This window comes from Sciurus vulgaris (genome assembly GCF_902686455.1).
Source record: "Sciurus vulgaris genome assembly, chromosome: 10".
NCBI lineage: Eukaryota > Metazoa > Chordata > Mammalia > Rodentia > Sciuridae > Sciurus > Sciurus vulgaris.
The window spans coordinates 125,271,013-125,292,690 of record NC_136470.1 but is presented as its reverse complement, the minus strand read 5'-3'; the positions used below and the strand labels follow the sequence as shown (position 1 = coordinate 125,292,690).

At 34.4% G+C, this 21,678-nt stretch overlaps 1 protein-coding gene across 5 annotated transcripts in view; it reads right to left on the bottom strand.

Moving 5' to 3' along the window:
* ARMC8 (armadillo repeat containing 8) overlaps window positions 1-21,678 on the bottom strand; it is a 109,075-nt gene that overhangs the window by 37,403 nt on the left and 49,994 nt on the right. For all 5 annotated transcript variants that reach the window (XM_079155015.1, XM_079155016.1, XM_079155017.1 and 2 more), the window contains 6 exons: window positions 19,370-19,450; window positions 17,455-17,530; window positions 17,272-17,362; window positions 15,856-15,916; window positions 13,469-13,669; window positions 6,149-6,244 (listed from right to left, as the gene is read on the bottom strand). In XM_079155015.1, coding sequence (XP_079011141.1) covers window positions 6,149-6,244; window positions 13,469-13,669; window positions 15,856-15,916; window positions 17,272-17,362; window positions 17,455-17,530; window positions 19,370-19,450 — 606 coding nt within the window. The remainder of the gene's footprint in view (window positions 1-6,148; window positions 6,245-13,468; window positions 13,670-15,855; window positions 15,917-17,271; window positions 17,363-17,454; window positions 17,531-19,369; window positions 19,451-21,678) is intronic.

Here is a 21,678-nt window from a genome sequence, read left to right as displayed (position 1 = left end):
AGACAAAGAAAACACCTTGTTATTAATAAGAGATATTCTAAAGAAAGTACGTTTCTGAATATAAATATTCTTTTACTGGAATGAATTAACAATTGTGTGAATTTATAGCATAAAATCACTTTCTTCATTATAAACCTTTCTTATTTACACCTCCAATGTTGTTCACTTTTTCTCCTAATATACTAAAAATAAAGTATTTTGATTCTTCCAACAGTCATTTAAGATATTCTAATAAATTCTTCCACTAATTAAATACTTGTTATGTGGCAGATATCATGCTAAATATTGTAAATATGTCTAATCTTCACAATGACTTACTTTACAGTTATGAAGGTAAAGAAAATCCTCCTATTTTGTTTTCCTTTTCTTATTTTTCTCTGCCTATACTTATTTTTCTTTTTTTATTTGTTCTAATTAGTTATACATGACAGTAGAGTGTACTTTGACACATCATACATAAATGGAGTACAACTTCTCATTCTTCTGGTTGTACATGATGTAGAATCATACCAGTCATGTAGTCATATATGCACATAAGGTATTAATGTAGATTCATTCTACTGACCTTCCTACCCCCATACCCCCTCCCTTCCCTTTACTCCCCTCTGCCTAATCCAAACTAACTCTATTCGTCCCTAGCCTCCCAATCCCCATTGTGAATTAGTATCCACACAAGAGAGAAAACATTAGGTCTTTAGTTTTTTAGGATTAGCTTATTTCTCTTAGCATGATATTCTCCAGCTCCATCTCACTGTAGTCAGAATGGCAATCATCAAGAAAATAGGCAACAATAATTGTTGGTGAGGATGTGGAAAAAAAGCCACACTCACACATTGCTTGTGGAACTGCAAATTGGCGCAACCACTCTAGAAAGCAGTATGGGGATTCCTCAGAAAACTTGGAATGGACCCAGCTATCCCACTCCTTGGTTTATACCCAAAGAACTTAAAGTCAGCATCTTACAGTGACACAGCCACATCAATGTTTATAGCAGCGCAACTCACAATAGCTAAACTATGGAACCAACCTAGGTGTTCTTCAACAGATGAATGTGGTATATATACACAATGGAATATTACTCTGCCTATACTTTTTTTTTTTTTAATGTTCAATAAAAAAAAGAACATATAAGTCAGGTGCAGTGGCAGTGCTTATAGCCCAGTTACTTAGAAAGCTCAGACAGGAGGATCTCTTGAACCCAGGAGTAGGAGACTGGCAGGGTAACATACAGAGACCCTGACTCAAAAAAAAAAAGAGAAATGAGAAGAGCAAGGAAGGAAAGGGGAAGGGAGGGAAGAGGAGAAAACATCCACTGTCAGTTACTTTCTTCATGTCATGTAAAACTACTGTGATTGGATAACTTTTCTCTGCACAAGGAGCAAAAACTTGGTTCATATTTTTAGTTCTTGAAAAATGTAAATTAAAAATCATTTAGAAAGCATTAAAAAAGACTATTAAAACTATTAAATTCCAAATTGATTCAAGGATAGCTCCACAAATATCAGTCTGCACTTTAATTGGTTCCAAATAATTCTTTGAGCTCTTAGCAAATTCTCACTAGTCATTTCTTGTTTTTCTCTGGTACTGAGGTTCTATTACACATGCTGAGTTTTAGGGCTGTCTAATTGTTGTTTACCTCCCCTATCCCTTACTCAGTGGACAACCTGTACAATGGAGGAAGTTCAATCTATGTAGAATTGACTTAAATTAATGACCTATAAGTGGGAAGATAATATTTTATATATAATATCATTTTACAGGGTAGATTTGTTCCTAAAAAGTCAGGTTCATTTCTATAAACCAAATCACATTTTTATTCGTAGAAAATGTGCATATTCACACTTGTGAATTCTATAAACTGCTTTAGATCATATATTTAGAGAGGGAAAAACCCTATATTTTTAATTTAAGAAAAAATGGTCAAAATTATTTTGAAATAAAATGTGCACTCTTTGACTTATATCCAAGTGAGTAGAAGAGTACCTGCCCTTGGAATTACTTGCCTCTTGAAAAATGGGAATTCCTGCATCTAGTCTCTACAGTAGGTACAGGGAAACCCCTTGACCCTATGCCCACATATGTATTTCCCCCATTTTACATTTCTTCTTTTTATATACACAAGAACTGCTAGCATGATTAGCAAAGTTCCTAACGTACAGAGGACTGTATATAATTTGATAATGAGTATGGAGTAACATAATTCTGCATTCATTGTTCACTATCCTTTCATTCACTTATTCATTCTTCAAATGTTTTTTGTCAGCTATGCATAGTATTGTAGATGCTGGGAACACAGCGATGAACAAAACATAAAAAAATCCCTGCCCTCATGGAGCTTACACTCTAAGTCCTCAAAAGGCATCTCCAGCTAGAATATAAGTATTCAAATATAAGAGAACAGTCTTCTGAACATCTCTATGGTCAGATATCCTAGAGGAGCAAAGTCTACAAATACTTTATTTAACATTTGTAATCTGTTTATTAAAAATAAAAACAGCATCCTGCTTAGTTTAATTCCCTTGCATTTTAATTTTAATGCACACTTTCCTACTGCTAATTTTCTTCAATTTCTGTTAGCATTTCTGATAAATATCATTATTTCATTTTAAGAGATTAAAAGAGAGATAATACTTAAAAAATTCCAATCTGATGTTTAATCGATTATCAAACAAGTGATGGTTTTCATAAAAACAATTCCTTCTTATAAAGGAATTGGCTTAAAAATTACAGGATTGTTTGCTATTGCTGCCTATTACTTAACCATTTATTAATGATGCTAGTATCTGAAACAATTTCCTGATCTATTTGTTTAATATCTTAACTTCTCTTGTTTTCACTGCCCCATAAACTGGACTTCTAACTCCTAGTCAGCATTAATATTTGGTAAAGGCTACCATTAGAAACTAGATTTCTCTTGGCAGAGATTAGAGCTAATGGCAGAGGTGTCAGTAGTCACTACTAATGTGCTCTGGACCTGTCTTCCACTGAGCTCTCAATTCCTAGTTATGCCTTGACTCTCCCTAACCATAATCCACTCAGAATCAGGGTCAATTCTCCCCTCCCCACCTTAGTACTGGGGCACTCTACCACAGAGCTATATCCCTAGTCCTTCTTATTTTTTACTTTGGAGTCTCACTAAGTTGCCCAAATTGGCCTCAAACTTGTCATAATCTTCCTGTCTCAGCTTTCTGAACAGTTGGGATTAGAGGTGTGTGCTGCCACACACTTGTAACCACCAGAGTGATAAAGGATACAAAGTTAGGAATTAGGATTCCAACTTTGTTCTGCACAGGATACAGAAAGATCCAGGCAGATTAAAGGAAATGTCACTCTGCATATGATTACTACACTCTCATTTCTATATTTATTTAACAAATATTAACTGAGTGCTTATGAGGCTCCAGGAACAATTAACTTCTTTTAATGGGAATATGCCAACATTGCTCCAAAGAAAGGTTGGTTAACCTCTGACTTCAAAGTCATAATCAGTCTTCAGCTTAAATCTGGCCAAAAGAGATGGTATCAAGAAATGAAAACAGCACACTTTCAGAAGTCTTTAGAAGCACTAAGAGGGAGATATAATTCTATGAAGAGAGGATGACACCGGCCTTCTCCTTTACTGCATGCAGTGTATATTTCTCATTGTCTCTACTTCTTTGCTCTTGTTTTCTTTATTCTGCTTCCTTTCCTTAATTGGCTGTAGCAGGGCACATATTGTTGATTGTAATTACTGAATTATGTTCCCATTTTCAGTTTGAAAAGCAGACCAACTGAATATTTCATCTTTTTCTGATAATACAAACAAAAAACTTCATTTTTTGTTTTTGATTTTTGCTTTTTTTTGGGGGGGATGGTGAGAACAGGGGAGAAGGTCTATCTATAGTCCTTGGCATTTCTTTTATGGTTATTCACTTGATAACTCAGCTAACTGAAATTCCATCTTTGTAAGTATAAATACTACATGAAAAATAAAACAATAAACACTGAACTTTAAGAATCTACATATAAAAAGGGAATACAATCAATGTTTATAAGGCATAAGCATAAAAGAGAAATAAATATTTCATGGAGAAAGTAAATTAAAATCTATCCAAATAATTATTTCAACATAAAAAAAAACGGAATAGAAACAAATGCATTAAAAGGAAAAGAGTTATTTATCATGTTTATACACCAAAAATAAGGATTTTCTACTCCTAAGACCAGGCTTCAAGTAGATTTTATCACAAAATTACTTTATATTTTCCATTTTACAATTTCTCTCTTCAAAGTAAATATTATGAACTATATAAATTATTCAAACACTTAATTTCTTAGAAATTAAATATCTTCCTAAAAACACTACATGATCCCAATCACATAATAATGTCATAGTATCTTCTTCAGCACACAAGAAAATTATGATTAATAATTATAAGTTATTCTTTATTTGTTGTCTTTCTACAGAAATAATCAGGAGTTAGCCTTACCAGCAAATTATACATGTTATAAATACAAATTTTAGTAGACTACTAATTAGACTGTTGTTGCAAGTTTTTCTAGAACATGACATCACAAATTAAGTCATTAATTGCAAAGCAATAGTTTATTAACAAAAAAGTACAAAGAAGTACAAATACACATCCTATTTCCCCCATTATGATCCATCTGTCTGTCTGTCTACCTATTAATCTATCTTCCTTTCATTCCAAGACATGGTCTTGTGGAGGTCTTAGAATGGGTAAAATACTTCTTCTGTTTTCAGCAGACCCTAATCACAATGCTAAATCATTATGTATTTAAATCATATAGTCCATGTCTTCTCTAATTTCATCTATGAGTTACCAGCAAGACCTCTTCCCTTATAATGTACCACATACCTATAGTGAATGAAATACATCAGTGTCAATATCCATAAATTAGGTTTAGACACAGGAAATAATATTATCACCAGTATGTGTGCCTTGAAGTAACATTTTACAAGTGAAAGCTAGAGGTATCAAAAATTATAAGTATGTACTAAAAACACTTCAAAAGAGATCAAAAAGCTCATTAACTGAACTAGTCTGAGATTACATGGAAAACAAGAAACTTCTTGTGCTTTTTGTGCTGATTTTAAATCAAAGCTACTCACACGTCTAATCTTATTGCTATTACTTCAATTTCTCTAAGAATGTTTTTCAGTTTATTTCAACAAACTTAAGGTTGTTTCATATTTCTCTTTCTACAGGCCTGCAGTACTTCTCTGAATCACGTAAATGTCAATCCAATACTTTGTGATTTCTCTCCTCAGTTCTCCTTAAAATACCAACACGGATGTGGACAGTCAGTAAATTGTCAAATTCAGTAAATAATGCCACTTGCGCCTTCTACTATTGCTCCTCAAGGCAGATGTCATTTTGCTCACTGATGGTTTTAAAAGTCTTGTGTGGCACTTACTAAATTACATACAATTTTGAGTGGGAAGCTCCAACCTTTTGGTTGTGGAGGGAGCCAGGTCAGAACTTACCACTACACTTTACCTCTTACCTAGAACTACTCTCATAATGTAAATTCAGTGTTAGACTATACTCTAGTAACATACAGGTGCTACACCAGAGACACACTTTTTGGGAGCTGGAAAATTCAGATGACCACTCACTAAACATAAAATCATCATTCCACAAAGATTTTATTCACATTAAACTTGCACAGTAGCAAAAGAAAATAAAATAAAAAAATAAAAAAAAATCAAAACATAAAACTAAGCCACATATCAAAGAACAATATACAATATAGATGTGAACTTATTAATGGCATTGGAAGGTATTTCCATAAATAACATTTACAATTCTAGTGTTAGGTCTTTCAAGGTGTCTGAAGCTTCACAGTGCTAGAATTGATTTTTATCAGAACACATGCAAAAATGTGCAACATAATAATCCATATTAATGACACAAAAAAAGCAGGCCAGTTATTTGTCATTCCAGTATGGCCATGCCACTCTATGATCTATAAACAAACAACCCCCAAATCCAGGTCCCATTCATTCTTCAATTCTGCCTTTTGTCACTCTGCTTTATTATATTCAAACAGTCACTGTTAGTGCTCTTCACCACGACTTTCAGGTTGATGTCACTCCCTGCCTGCTGGCTGTCAGGACTGGGGGACGCCCCTCTCCCAGACTCACCTTCTTCCGGATGTCTTCATCATTTGCTCCAAGAGAGGCATACAGCTTGAATGCAGCCTGGCGGAGTTCATGAGCATGTTTTAAGTCATGATCAAGCTAGAAGGAAAAAAAGATACATTCCAATTCAGTTCATAAGTTAAAATTTTAATAAAAATAACAGAGTAGAGTTTGAAGATTAAAAAAAAAGAATGCATTGGGGCTGGGGTTGTGGCTCAGTGGCAGAGTGCTTGCCTAGCATGTGTGAGGCACTGGGTTCAATTCTTAGCACCACATATAAATAAATGAATAAAATAAAGGTCTATTAACATCTTAAAAAATTTTTTTTAAATCTGTTAATGACTATTAACATTAGTGTTGTCATTCAATTCCCTAGTTTTTGGGAGTTCTATTCACATGACTGAGACCATGCTGACTTTATATCAATGAGACTTAAATGCAGTCTGCTTCTAAGAATGAAAACACAGCATTTGACACTGATAAACAAAAAGCTTTTGTGAATATTTGATCCCTAAAAATTCAGTGCTGACAGATGGTACTTTAAGGGGCTCTGATGCTTGCTTGCTTGCTTGCAGCAGCAGCTCTTTGAAATGTTTTCCTCAAAAAAAAAAAAAAAAAAAAAAAAAAAGGCGTACCTCAGTCTTTCTAGCCCAAGATTGTACCTGATAAATTGAATGCTATTTCATCAATGTCTTTAGATTTTCGTAAACATTAAGAATAGTGCCAGCCTAATTTTAACATTTTAAAAAACTTTACAAACAGGGAACTCTTTGTGAAAATGCCTAATAAACAATATACCACGGTAATCACTACTACCATAAGTTACCTGAGATTTATATTCAGGGTGTATCTTTTAATTTTAAAAAATTAAAATTATTTATTGGTATCAAGCAATTAATGCTATCTTTAAATGACTTAAGTTATCATTTCTTCCATAAAACTGACTTATCAACAAACTATCATAAAAACAAAAACATGCTCTCAGAATACTTCCAATGACCATGAATCAGTAACTAAAAAAGGCATATTATAGTTTAAACTAAAAGCCCTAAGTTCCTCATCCAAACGAAATCCACTTTCCCCAAAGGAAAACCCTTTCTTGGCAAAGTTAACTCTTATCCAATGATAAAGATGTTGTTCAAAACATTTCGAGAACCTCTTTTGAAATTCACTAAATAAATAAATAGCTACAAAATCCTGAAAGGGACAGCTTCGTCAACTACGAGTTTTAAGTTAACGGTCACTGTGGTATATGAAGATGGGTAAATCCAGATGAGTAATATAATTTAGAATAACTCCACTAAATACAAAGTAATGAATAATAACTCATTTAGGGCAGTTCTGCAGGTAGGACTTAAAAATAGTCCCCCATTTTTTTTTTTTTAGTGCATATTAAAATTTTTTTTTAATTTCAAGGTAATGAAATTTCCTAAAAGTTTGTGCATTTTAAATTTGTTCTAATTAGTTATAAATGACAGTAGAATGCATTTATGTACTTTGATATATCATATGTAAAGGGGGTATTTCTCATTTTTCTAATTGTACATGTTTTAGAATCACGTCGGTCGTGCAGTCACGTGTGTGCATGAGGTAACAATGTCTGTTTCATTCCATTTCCCTTCCTACCCACGTCCCCTCCCCTCCCTTCACTCCCCTCTACCTAATCTAAACACTTTTCTTCCTTAGTGCCCTCCCACCATTTTTGTGAATTAACATCTGCATATCAAAGAAAACATTAGTCTTTTGGTTTTTTGGAATTGGCTTATTTTGCTTAGCATGATATTCTCCAAATTCATCCATTTACTGGCAAATGCCATAATTTCATTTTTCATTACTGCTGAGTAATATTCCATCGACTATATTTTCTTTATCCATTTATCTGTTGAAGGACACCTAGGTTGGTTCCATAGTTTAGCTACTGTGAGTTGAGCTGCTATAAACACCGATTTGGCTGCGACACTGTAGTGTGCTGATTTTAAGACCTTTGGGTATAAACCAAGGAGTGGGATAGCTGGGTCAAATGGTGGGTCCAATTCCAAGTTTTCTGAGGAATTTCCATACTGCTTTCTAGAGTGATTGCACCAATTTGCAGTCCCACCAGCAATGTATGAGTGTGCCTTTTCCTCCACATCCTCACTGACATTTATTGTTGCCTGTATTCTTGATGATTGCCATTCTGACTCAAGTGAGATGAAACCTTAGTTTTGATTTGCATTTCTCTAATTGCTAGAGATGCTGAACATTTTTTTCATATATTTGTTGATTGATTGTATTTCTTCTTCTGTGAAGTGTCTGTTCAGTTCCTCAGCCCATTTACTGATTGAGTTATTTGTCTTTTTGGTGTTTTCTGAGCTCTCTATATACCCTAGAGATTAATGCTTTATCTGAGATGAATATGGTAAAGATTTTCTCCCAATCTGTAGGCTCTCTCTTCATATTATTGATTGTTTTTTTGGCTGAGAAGAAGTTTTTTAGTTTGAATGCGTCCCATTTATTGATTCTTGATTTCCCTTCTTACACTTTAGGGGTCTTCTAAAGATGTCAGATCCTATGCTGATATGGTAAAGATTTGGGCCTACTTTTTCTTCTGTTAGGCACAGGGTCTCTGTTTTAATGCCTGTCTCTGATCCACTTTGAGTTGAGTTTCATACAGAGAGAGAGGTTTAATTTCATTTTGTTACATGTGACTTTCCATTTTTTCCAGCACCATTTGTTGAAAAGGCTATCTTTTCTCCAGTGAATGTTTTGGGCACCTTTGTCTAGTATTGAGATAACTGTACTTATATGGGTTTGTCTCTGTCTTCTATTCTGTACCATTGGTCTATGTGTCTGTTTCGTGCCAATACCATGCTGTTTTTATTACTACAGCTCTATAGTATAAAGTCTGATATTGTTATGCCTCCTGCTTCACTTTTCTTGCTAAGGATTGCTTTGGCTATTCTGAGTCTCTTATTTTTCCAAAAGAATTTCATGACTGCTTTTTCCATTTCTATGAAGAATGTCATTGGGATTTTAATAGGAATTGCATTAAATCCGTATAACACTTTTGGTAGTATGGCCGTTTTGACAATTCTGCCTATCCAGGAGCATAGGAGGTCATTCCATCTTCTAAGGTCTTCTTCAATTTCTTTCTTTAGTATTCTGAGAGTTTTCACTGTAGATTTTGTTAGACTGATTCCCAAGTTTGTTTGTTTGTTTTTGAGGCTATTATGAATAGGGTAGTTTTCCTAATTTCTCTTTCAGTGGATTCATTGCTGATGAATAGAAATGTGCAGAAATGGGTGTTGATTTATATCCTGCTACTTTGCTGAATTCATTTATTAGTTCTAGAAGTTTTCTGGTGGAATTTTTTGGCTCTTCTAAATACAGAATCATGTCATTGGCAAATAGTGATAGTCTGTGTTCTTCTTTATCTATTTGTACACCTTTAATTTCTTTCTTCTAATTGCTCTGGCTAGTTTCAAGGATGATGTTGAATAAAAGTGGTGAAGAGGGCATCCTGTCTGTTCCAGTTCTTAGAAGGAATGCTCTAAGCAAGCCTCTTTTTAGAATGTCTCTACCTAGAATTATGCTGGTCTTGGGTTTCCCACAGATTTATGATGTTGAGGTATGTTCCTATTAGCCCTAGTTTTTCTAGTGTTTTGAACAGGAAGGGGTGCTGTATTTTGTCAAATGGTTTTTCTGCATCCATTGAGATAATCATATGATTCTTGTTTTTAAGTTTACTGATATGATGAATTGCATTTATTTCCAAATGTTGAACCAACCCTGCATTTCTGGGATGAACCCCACTTAATTGAAGTGCATTATTTTTTAAATATGGTTTTGTATGTGCTTTGCCAGAATTTTATTGAGAATTTTTTTCATCTATGTTCATCAGGGATATTGGTCTAAACTTTTCTTTCCTTGATGTGTCTTTGGTTTTCGTTATCAGGTGATATTAGCCTCATAGAATGAGTTTAGAAAAGAAGGGTTCCCTCCTTTTCTATTTCATGGAATACACTGAGGAGTACTGGTGTTAATTCTTCTTTGAAAGTCTTGTGGATTCAGCTGAGAATCCATTTGTCCTGGGTTTTTCTCGGTTGGTAGGCATTTGATGGCATTTTCTATTTCATTGATTGAAATTGTTTAAATTGTGTTTAAATTGTGTATGACCTTCTGATTCAGTTTGGGTAGGTTTTGTCTCTAGGAATTTGTCAATGTCTTCTATATTTTCTATTTTATTGTAGTATAAATTTTCAAAATAGTTTCTAATTATCTTCTGTATTTCAGTTGTGTCTGCTGTGATATTTTCTTTTTCATCATGTATTTTAATAATTTGAGTTTTCTCTCTCCTCATTAGCATGGCTAGGGGTTTATCTATTTTTATTTTTTTCAAAGAATGAACTTGTTTTGTCAATTTTTCAATTGTTTCTTTTGTTTCAATTCCACTGATTTCGGCTGATTTTAATTATTTTCTGTCTTTATTGTTGTTGGTGTTGATTTGTTCTTTTTCTAGGGCTCTGAGATGTAATGTTAAGTCATTTATTTGTTGACTTTTTTATTCTTTTAATAAATGCACTTACCATAGAAACGAAAAGTTGTTTTCATAGTGGCCCAGAGATTTTGATATGTTGTATCGATATTCTCATTTTATCTCTAAGTATTTTTTTATTTCATCCTTGATTTTTTCTACTATTCGTTCATCATTAAATAGTGTATTATTTAGTCTCCAGTGTTAGAGTGGCTTCTAATTTTAATTTTATCGTTGATTTCTAATTTTAATTCCATTATGATCTGACAGAATGCACATTATTATCTTTTTTTTGTACACTAAGAGTTGCTTTGTGACATAAGATATGGTCTATTTTAGAGAAGGATCCATGTGTTGCTGAGAAGAAAGTTTATTTGCTTGTGGATGGATGAAATATTCTATATGTCTGTTATGTCTAAATTATTGATTATTTAGTTCTATAATTTCTTTAGATCTGTCAAGTAGTGAGAGAAGTGTGTTAAAGTCACCCAGTATTATTGTGTTGTAGTCTATTTGATTCTTGAAATTGAGAAGGGATTGTTTGATATACATAGATGCTCCACTGTTTGGGGCATAAATATTTGCAATTGTTATGTCTTGCTGACATAATATGTATTAATACACTTAGGTAGAATGAAATGTCCTTCTTTGCTCCTTCTGATTAACTATGGCTTGAAGTCTACTTTATCTGAAATGAGGATGGAAACCCTTGCTTGTTTACATAATCTATAAGAGTGATATTTTTTTTCCCATCCTTTCACCTTCAGTCCATGGATGTCTTTGCCTATGAGGTGAGCCTCTTGGAGACAGCATATTGTTGGGTCTTGCTTTGTAATCCAATCTGCCAGTCTATGTCTTTTGATCGATGAGTTTAGGCCATTAACATTCAAGGTTATTATTGAGATATGATTTGTATTCCCTGTCATTTTGATTTATTTCTGGTTTTTAATTTGACTTAGTTTCTCCTTTGATTGACTATTCCTTCAGTGTAGTTTCTCCCTTTTGCTGGTTTTCATTTTTTTTTTTTCCCACTTCATCCTCATGGAATATTTTGTTGGGAATATTCTGTAGTGCAGGCTTTCTGGTTTTGAATTCTTTTAAATTTTATTTATCATGGAAGGTTTTTATTTCTTCTTCAAATCTGAAACTTAATCTTGCTGGATATAAAATTCTTGGATGGCATCCATTTTCTTTTAGAGCTTGAAAAATATGTTGTTCCATGACTTCCTGGCTTTGAAGGTCTGAGTTGATCAAAAATGTTTCGATCCACAGCAGGCACAGACAGATTATGAGAGGAGCTCTGCAATATACAATACTTATTTTTTGTTCCAAAGTATGCAAAGTATCTGCCCTTAAAGTCCTAACTACATTCTAGCCATAATCTACACATTCTAATACTGACTTGGACCTACATGCCAAGAAAAATCACAAACATTTATTAACATGTGGTAATTTCTCTCTATGGGTACTTCTATAGCCAGAAACCACTGCATAATCCACCACCAAAATTCAAGATGATGAAACGATCTATTATTTAAGTTTGGCATTAGGGAGCCATTTAAAAGATTACCATTTCAATTCTACTGTGATGGAAATGAAATGGAAAAACTCTAATAGCAGGGATAATTCTCTACATAATAGTTGGATGAGTTGTACAGTTTATGCTAGAAGTTCTTAAAATTATATTTCCTCACTCCCAAGCCCAGTAGGGCATTCTCTTTGCCTAGCTGGGGCAATCATTCAATTCAGGGTGTTTATCAGGCCATGATTAAGTCTTGCTTATGTATCTCTGTGCTGGTGAGATACTATGTTGGTGTGAACAAATGGTCAAAGAGTAACAAAGGAGGCACTGGTTCAATGTATCCCATCGCCTCTCCTAAGAAGACACTATTCCTGAAGGAAGAACATCCACGGGATGTTACAGAGGGCAGTGCACATTACTAATGCAATTATCATTGAAGGTACTCTAGGCCCTTCCTAAGACAGAGAAAAGGTACACCTTTAATGCCAAGTAACCTACTGTCTACAGGATGGGTATTTTTTTTGAAACTCAGGTTTAAGGAACAGTTAAAATTGGGACCATGGTCACATTCATGCAATGGTACCAGCTACTAATTACGGTCTCTCTACCATGACTTCCTATAATGAACTTCCTCTAATAGAATCTCTTATGCTAAGAGAAATAGACATGGCAAACAGGCTGAGAAGCAACAAGTCAAAGGAATATCTACCAATGCTAAGGAAATTAAATTTTCAGAAAAAGCCCAATTTGGTCCTTGATGGTCCCAAACCAGAGGTTAAATAATCTTTAGCTCTCTGTAGTCAGTTGAAAGTACAGTATAAAACTGAAAAATGGAAAAAGAAGATGGTAAAAGGTATCAAAAAACAAAGACTGAGGGAAGAATAAAATGAGGACACTCAGTTACTTGTACAAAGATCACACTTAACCTAAAGAACAAGAATATAGCAACAGAGATGACTGCATGATCTTGAATATAATTAGATGATGTTGATATGATGTCAATACCTAGCTTAGAAACTCACTATTTAGGGGGTTTAGTTGGGGCCTGGGATGCAATTTTCTTATTTCCTGCATAAATGCTTAGTAAAACTTTCCTGACAATAAACATGAAATACACTGGATTAAAAACACACACAGCAATATCACCTGTTACCCAAGATAAAATATTATTTTATTTTAAAAGGGCTTTGAGCTCTAATTACCAACTGGTTGAAAGTTGTAAGCAATTAAAAAAAAAAAAAAAAACCTCAAACTCCTGGGCTGCTAAAAAAAAGAAAAGAGAACATACCCTTTTAATATCAGTGATGGCACTCACTGAGCTGGGATACTTGAAGTAGTCAGCAAGCATGGCAATGAGGTGATCAGTTATGCTAGCGATTCTCTGCAGCTCAACATCTGGCTCAATCAGATAGGCGAGTGTTTCAGCTCCTTCAACTCTCTCCTCTAGTAATCTTTCCTTACTGCACATTCGAACCAAACAAGGCAACGTCTGAAAGGTAGGGACATTATTATTTGCTTTCTGGTAAAGGCAAGCTAGATGAAGAGTAGGTAGGAATTAACTCAAAGGTTTTCACTGGGAGTCATATTTGTGCTCAAGTACTTCTTCCACTGACTTTCAGAAAATAAAAGATTTTTCAAAATGCAAAAACAAACAAAATTGAGTGCAGATTAATCATTTGTGCTGGCACACTAAACTCTAATACAATGCAACTTATTAGAAGCTCTAATTTGCTTTTATGACAAGATTGAAACTTTATTATAAAAATATTTAAGAACCACTAACAAATCATGTCTGAGGGTTCTGTCCCATGTATGTATTTATTTACTAAAAAGAAATGCAGCAGTTTAATCAGGAATGACTTTTGCCTTAGAAAAAGTTTGCAATCCTTTCCTTAGTGAGTAACATGGCTGGAATGGCTTTTAGTTTTGCTTTGAGGATTAATATCTATAGCTGCAAAAACAAAATACAGCTTTAAAAATTCAGTGATCTTAACTTTCTCAGTTTCCACCAGTTCTCCTAAAAAGTGAGTGAAAAGCATCAATCACAATCATTAGGTTTCCCCAAGAACTTGCTGGAATAACTGTGGTATTAACTAGTTCAAGTATACTCCTGAGGTCCTTCAAAATCTTGACACTGGTCTTAGTAATTTATCTACTTTAGGTTCTCAACAGAAATGTTCTGTGCTTTGTATTCCTAAGGCGGATGCATCCAGTTTGAAGGATAATGTGGAAGTAGAAATGGAAATGTCGTAAGGATAGAAGTCTTCCTCGATGACTACAGTCAACTGTGGTTCACTGTTTTCTACAATCCTATCACATTTTCACCACAGAATTTAGCGCTTTATTGTTCACTATTGATTTCCTATTTGTCTGCTTCTGGCTTTACAACTCAAACTAGGCTTCTGAGGAGAAGGTCCCATTCTTCTCTTCCCAACATTACTAGCTACTATTTATCTGTAACAAAAATCATAGTTTATCCTATTTAATGTTTCCAATTACTACATGAAGGTAATGCTACTAAAACTATCTTACCAATAGAAAGAAAATAAGGGTAAGAGAAGTTTAAAAAAAAAAAAAAGTCACTTGTACAGAAAGCCTCAGCACTCATAAAATTAGCTGACTCTCTCAGAAGACATTAGCCTTCTTAATGCTCCTTTATCCTTGGGTTCACCTTTTGGATAATGATAATAAGAGATGCCACTTTCAAAATGACACTATGATTAATCTGTTTATGCCCAGTTTTGTACTTCATGGCAAATAAGACATTTACTGTATTTAATATATTGTTATCCTCACAATACTTTGAGACAAATGAGCAGGAATTATCATCTCCATTTTTATGATTGAGAATCTGAGGCAACAAAAGAATAAGGGACATCAAGCCAGTCAGTGGTGGGGGTGCTAAAACCAGAATTCAGGTCTTAATTAGGACTTTCAGGGCTGATCTCTTATCCAGGTTTTCCTAAGTTCAGGTTGTATTTGACATACATTGTTGAAAATAACCACAGTCAGGCACGGTGGCGCACACCTATAATCCCAGCAACTGGACAGGCTGAGATAGAAGGATAGCGATTCAAGTTCAGCCTCAGCAACTCAGCAAGGCCCTAAGCAACTTAGTGAGACCTTGTTTCAAAATAAAATAATAAAAAAAAGACTGCAGAAGTGACTCAGTGGTAAAGTATATCTATGTTCAATCTCCAGTAGCAAAACAAACAAACAACAATGATTGTTTTCATGTGCTACTTATTTATTTTCTCATGATGCCATTGGTTACTGGCTACTAGAGTGACAGAAAGTCTGTATTTATAGGAATGGCAAACTGCCTGCCTATAAAACTATACTGCAAATTTAATGAAACCCAAGGATTAAAATACATTCCCTATTTCACCTGAATTTTACCTCTTTTTTAAAATTTCCACACGCTCTTAATTACCATAAGATAAAAAAAGTTGTGCCAAGGAAAGAATTATTTCACTTTGATGTTCAAAATTTCTCTAAACCAATTTTTAAAAGCTACATGGCTTCCCACAGAAAACATGGCATTTTAATATTATTTTATGCTATATATACATACCACAATGATAAATGTGTAAAAAGAAACAAATGCCAATATTCATATTAATACTTATAGAACTACAATATTCAAACAGTTTTAGAAAGAATTAGTTAGCTTACCTTTAATACAATACAGTTGTCATCTGTCCGAATTGCTCCAGCTCTACACATATAAGTTAAACTGGAATAAAATGACCAAAAGTGAGGTTTTTGCTTGATTTAAAAGCTTAAAAGAAAAAAATTATTTGCCTTTAAGATTTTATGAGCAAAAACACACAAGTAAACAAATACTTTCATTTATTTTGAGAAAGAAGACTGACATTCTTTTATCTTTAGTTCAATTTAGTAATAAAAGAAAACTAACAGATACATATACAGTCAGCCAGATATTTAGAAAAATAAAAACACTACAAAATTGTTTTTAAAATAAACAGTCTAATGGGTGGATACATTTTGAAGATAGCTGGGCACATATAGATTCCTTATGATTTTCTCCATACTTTTTACACTTGAAAAATGTTAATAAAATATAAGATTAACAAAGTATCTTAATTTAGATAAAGTTAAGTTGGGATATTCCAACTGCCAAAGCGGTAGAAATATCACAGAAGAGGCATTTAAATTGTAATACTGCTATTCATCAGAAGTGAACTATTTAGAGGTTTTAGAGGTTACGAGCAATAGTTCAGTATTCACAAATGGTTCTACTGAAAAACAATGTACCTTCATAATTATATCTGGTTTTGAATAAAAATAAAAATTAATTTGTATTCCCTAGGTAGGTACTGAAAATTACTTTAGAAATTTATATTAATGAATTTCCTTCTTGAGTTAGATTCCTTTAGTAAGCTGGTGGGTGGGGGGAACTGAAAACATTCCATGTTTGGCTTTTACAAAAAGCTATAAACAAATGAGTAAATTCTTTTCCACTGTGGAAGTCTAAAATCCCTATAGCTGTTATTACCATGAGGTTTGTTACCAGATCATTTTTTAAAAACTATTTATAGGAGAATAATACCTTATTAACAAAGAGGCAAATGCTCAGTTTTGCAGTTAAGACAAAAAGCAAGCAAACAAGAGCACAATATAAATAAACACAATTCATGATGCATGAGTAATTCTTTGAGGTAAACCGTGCACAGCAGGTGCTTGACAGATCAGTTAACGTACTAGTATTCAACTTCTCCCTCCATATTTCTATTTTTCTAGTTTCATACTTATTGTAATATGTGTTGATTAATTTTGACATAATTCTGTATTATTTCAGCTGGCATACAAGGAATGTTAAGTTTAGGAATAACAAAGTAATTCTGTATAGTCTTAGACACAAGAGTTCCTGTTCTGCAAACTACTGGTGATAAACCAAGTAGAAAAACTTATATCCATTTAAGAAAATGTGAGGTAGCCCAGTGACTATCTAATTTCAAGATCCCAAAACAAGATGGGGGCTGGAAGTGAGCAAATTAGGTCATTCAAAAATTCTCTAAGATATTGATAAATGCGCTATCTTCCTTCCCACATTGTTTTGACCTTTACCATTTTGCTGATGTGAGCTGCATCTCAATAGGCTTATCTCTCTGTAACATCTTCACAAATATCTGTGGTAACAATTCTCCATCAACCAAAACTAGAAATAAAAAAAAAATTGTTAAGGAAATTCTTTAAAACTACAAAATGATAAATTAAATCATGTAGGTGCCACTGAAAGTTCCAGCCTACCATTTACCAGGGTCATCGATACCTGGGGGTTTTCAAAAGCTAAAACTGAGAAGCATTTCAGTGCTTGCATTCGAACCTATAAAATTAAACAGACAAGAAAATGCATTTATTTTAATTTTGCAAATATTATTTGAATGTCTCAGAATCTATGAAGAAATAACCATTCAATTCTGCTTAAAATACTAAAAGAAGGCTTCAAGAGAATAACAGCAATACCTATCTGAAGAGTACAATAAAAGTTTAACTTTGTTATAAAAAGTTAAAATTAACTTTGAAGTAATAGAAAAATAGTGAAGAAGCAGCAGCAATCAAAAGTGAACAAGACAGATTCCTAATCAAATCTAAAAGAATACTGTACAAAATATACTGCTGGTTAAGACAAGGGGAATGTAATCAACACGTGGGACATTTCTTCTCTGACTAAAAACCAGAGAACTGAAGGGAAGGTAAAAAAGGAAGAGTCCTCTTGTAAATGTATAGGATGCATATGGGGGCAAGAGAACAGAAGGAGAGAAAGAGTGTTATAATAAAAAGTTTGAGAAGGACTAATTCCACTTTAAAATACCTAAGAATTGTGCTATTCTTCCTCAAAAGCAGAGGATAGCAAGAGCTCAGTCTGTTGTTTTACAATCTGAAAGGGTTGCTATGACAGCTGTTCCTTTTCACTGTTTCCATTTAGTTTTCACCAGGAGATGTCATCTTACTTCTGAGCCTGAGTCTACACATGACCTTCTTATGAGGTTGAAGGCACCCACATGACACATAGGTGGAGTGTGAAGGAGTGTCCTTCATGGGCAAGGCTCTGCACCACTAGCACGTCCCCACAGGTGGAACCTAGAAGATGTTCATGACATTCTTGACAATGGAGCAAACATTAGCAAAAGAGTAATGTTACCACTTTGCCCTTCTACAACCTTCTAAAATTTGATATAATAGGCAAATCTAATGCTGAAAACACAAGAAATGGAGGAAGAGCTGGGGAATTAATGAAACTAGAGGATAACAAAGTAAAGAGACAATAACTAGTGGCCCCAACAACAGTTTATTGATGTACAAGTGCTAATGGGATTCAGCTTCCACATGGCACAGCAGCTTCTCCTGCCTCGGCCGGTTTCAGGTTGGCTCCATTCCCCATTCCTATCCTTCTGAGCTCTTCACCAAGACCAAACTTGGATGTTTGGGGTAGGGAAAACAGACCCATTAGCAGGCCCTACCTGAAATAAAGCTAAGAACCAAAAAAGCAGACTAGGGTCACAAGTAGACACAAGACAAAAGGACTGCTGCCCTCTTCTGCCGTACCTAGCTCTAATGTGATACAACACCAACAATATCACAATATTTGCCACAGTTTGCTAACTGGACAACAAATGGCCTAAGTTTTAACTCAATGACCGATAATATACTGTGTGGCTGCTTAGCTGTATACAAAAGATGGTAAGGAAAATTTAATTAATGTCTGAAAGTTCTTGATTTTCTAAAATATAAAACAAAACACATTGTACATGCCGATATATATGTGAGTAGAGGCTATAAGTTTGAGTCACTGAGGGTTTCAACTGTGAATTCTTAAGCTTTTCCTGAGCTAGCCAGCCATTGTTTTTATACATTTTGAAGCAGCACCTTAAGCAGCAGCTTTAGCATAGAAGCTGCCCAGGAAAGACTTGAAATACTACTGAACAGGCAAAAATCAACAGTGACTCATGGCACAACCACAGCCTGGAAACATTGAGATGCAAGGGCAACATTTTTCTCCCTACAATGAAAGAACATTCTAGAGGTATCATAATGCCCTATAACATTTTACTGACAAAATACTCCTCCTGATCACAGGATCAAAGAAACAAAAAAATATGTGGGTCTATTTCTATTAACCAAAAACAAGATAAAAATCTGGTCACAGTTTTTAACATCTTACTTTGTAGGAGAGTGAGGTTAGTAGGTGAGCAATATTCTGAACTGCACCATGGTTAAATAAAATTGTTTGATGATCTGGACCCTGTAAGAAAAGAGAATACAATAATAAATTAAGAAGAATAGTGATTCATTCCAATAAAATCACATTTATTAAGTGTTGAAAACCACATTCACAACAGTATAGATTTCTCAGTTACCCTTTGCTTGCAAACTCAAACACAAAAAGAAAGGTAGACAGTTTTTATTTCTGCAAGGGGCTACCACATCTTACCTCACTCCAGTTTGAGAAATGCTGCTTTCTTAACTTCCTGAAATAAGGAAGGGACAGAGAAGCCATCCTTGCAGAGGTCCTTCACAATGATTAAATAGCATATCACCACAGAGCCACTCTGAATTCTACATTTCATGTATACACCCTTACCCTATGCCCACAGGAGACAAAGGCACAGCCATTCTTACAAATTAGGGCTGAGGAACTAGTCAGGGGAAACTCTAAAACTAATTGCAAGAGAACCTAACCTACCATAATACATTAGGGAGATTTCAGTGATGCTATAATGAGAACAAACACAACACTCCATAGAAGTGTTAAGAAGTGAACATGTTTTGGTTTCTATGTTTCTCATTTCTTTTTTGAAAATGATTACTTCTTAGAGTAAGGTGAAGAAATAGGAAAAAGGGGTATTGTGTTTTTCATCCACTGATTTCTACTAAACTATGTACTAAAGATCTTCAAAGGGGCAGAAGATAAAGGTTAATGCAAAGCTTTAATATTGCTATGACTCTTATTCAATCATTTTATGTCCAACCTCACCCAAACAATTAATGAAAAGTCAATTAAAGTCAAGACAGAGCTGGTACTGCAAGCTTATCCTTATTCCTACTTTTGCCTTATTCAGAAGAGAAGACCATATCACCAAAAGTAGGGAATCTGTCTGGGTTCAGCAATCAGTTACTGGTTCAGACAAGAGTTCTCAAAACAGTTTCTCTAACCCGATACTAAGCCAACTAAGAACTATCTTGTAGTTGGTTTACTCTTTCTTGGGTCAAAAAGTACAACATTTGAAGTGGGATTAATATTTATACTTCTAAATAACACAAGAACCACATTCTACTTTATAGGTAACAATATCCTAACCATTTCATACACTATTAAAAGGGTCCTTTAAAAAAAAAAAAAAACTTCAGCAATCTCTCTTAATTTCTCTATATATTCTAACTTTTAATTTATTTTAAATCATTACTGAGTATTTCATAGTTTACATATGCAAATCCCATTCTCAGGGCATATACTTTAAATGTGCTCCCTTTTCTCCCACCACATCCTGATCTGCGGTTGTAACAGGTCCTACTTAAGGGGTGCTATGGACTGGGCAATGCTCTAAATGCTTTACTAGCATTCTCGCAATTGAAATAAAAGGGTCCCTGGCTTATTCAGTATAAAAATAGTGATGTGACTGTTATGGGGGAGTCAAGTAAAAGAAGCATCTCCTAAGACCCTAAATTAGCCTCAGCTTACATGTCAGCATGGTCAAGTTTTGTCTGTCTCTACACATCCATTTTGACTTCCTAGTTTCCACACTGGCAGAGCTTATCAGAGTGGCTAAGAAGGCAGGGTGCTGCCTTGGCCTCTTGCACCCTTGTACCTCACTGTTCTTCCACCACTGCAGTCAACTGATTCCTATGTTTGGTAGTGATCTAAGTGTATTATTTTACATTCTCTTTTTTGGGGCGTGGGGGTTTCCGGGATTGAACTCAGGGGCACTTGACCACTGAGCCACATCCCTAGCCCAAGGCTGGCTTCGAACTCACAATCTTCCTGCCTCAGCCTCCTGAGTTGCTTATTTTATATTCTTAAAGTCATTCTACAAACATACAAGTATATTCTTTCTCCCATTTTAATACAAATGGTAAAATACTATACATACTACTCTAAATCTTTCATTTCCTTTACTAAATATCGCAGAGATCATTCACACCATATGTACCAGTTTTCTCATTTTATTCATCACATGAAAGTCTCATCTTTATTTAACGAGTACCCTATAGTTGGACATTTAGAATTTCAGTCTTTCACTATTACAACATCACTTCAAGTATACCCATGTGCATGTATCTTTTTTCTAAGATCTGAATCATTTCTGAAATATCCCTACTGATAGAGTTGTATTTACAAATGATGGTGAAAAGGTCAAGCAGATCGCAATTCTCACTCTACATAATTATTCCCTGCTGCTAAGATACCTTACTTTTTAGCCCTCAAATACTTTGCCTCAAATATGGCAACAAATGTCTATCATCAAAGGTCTT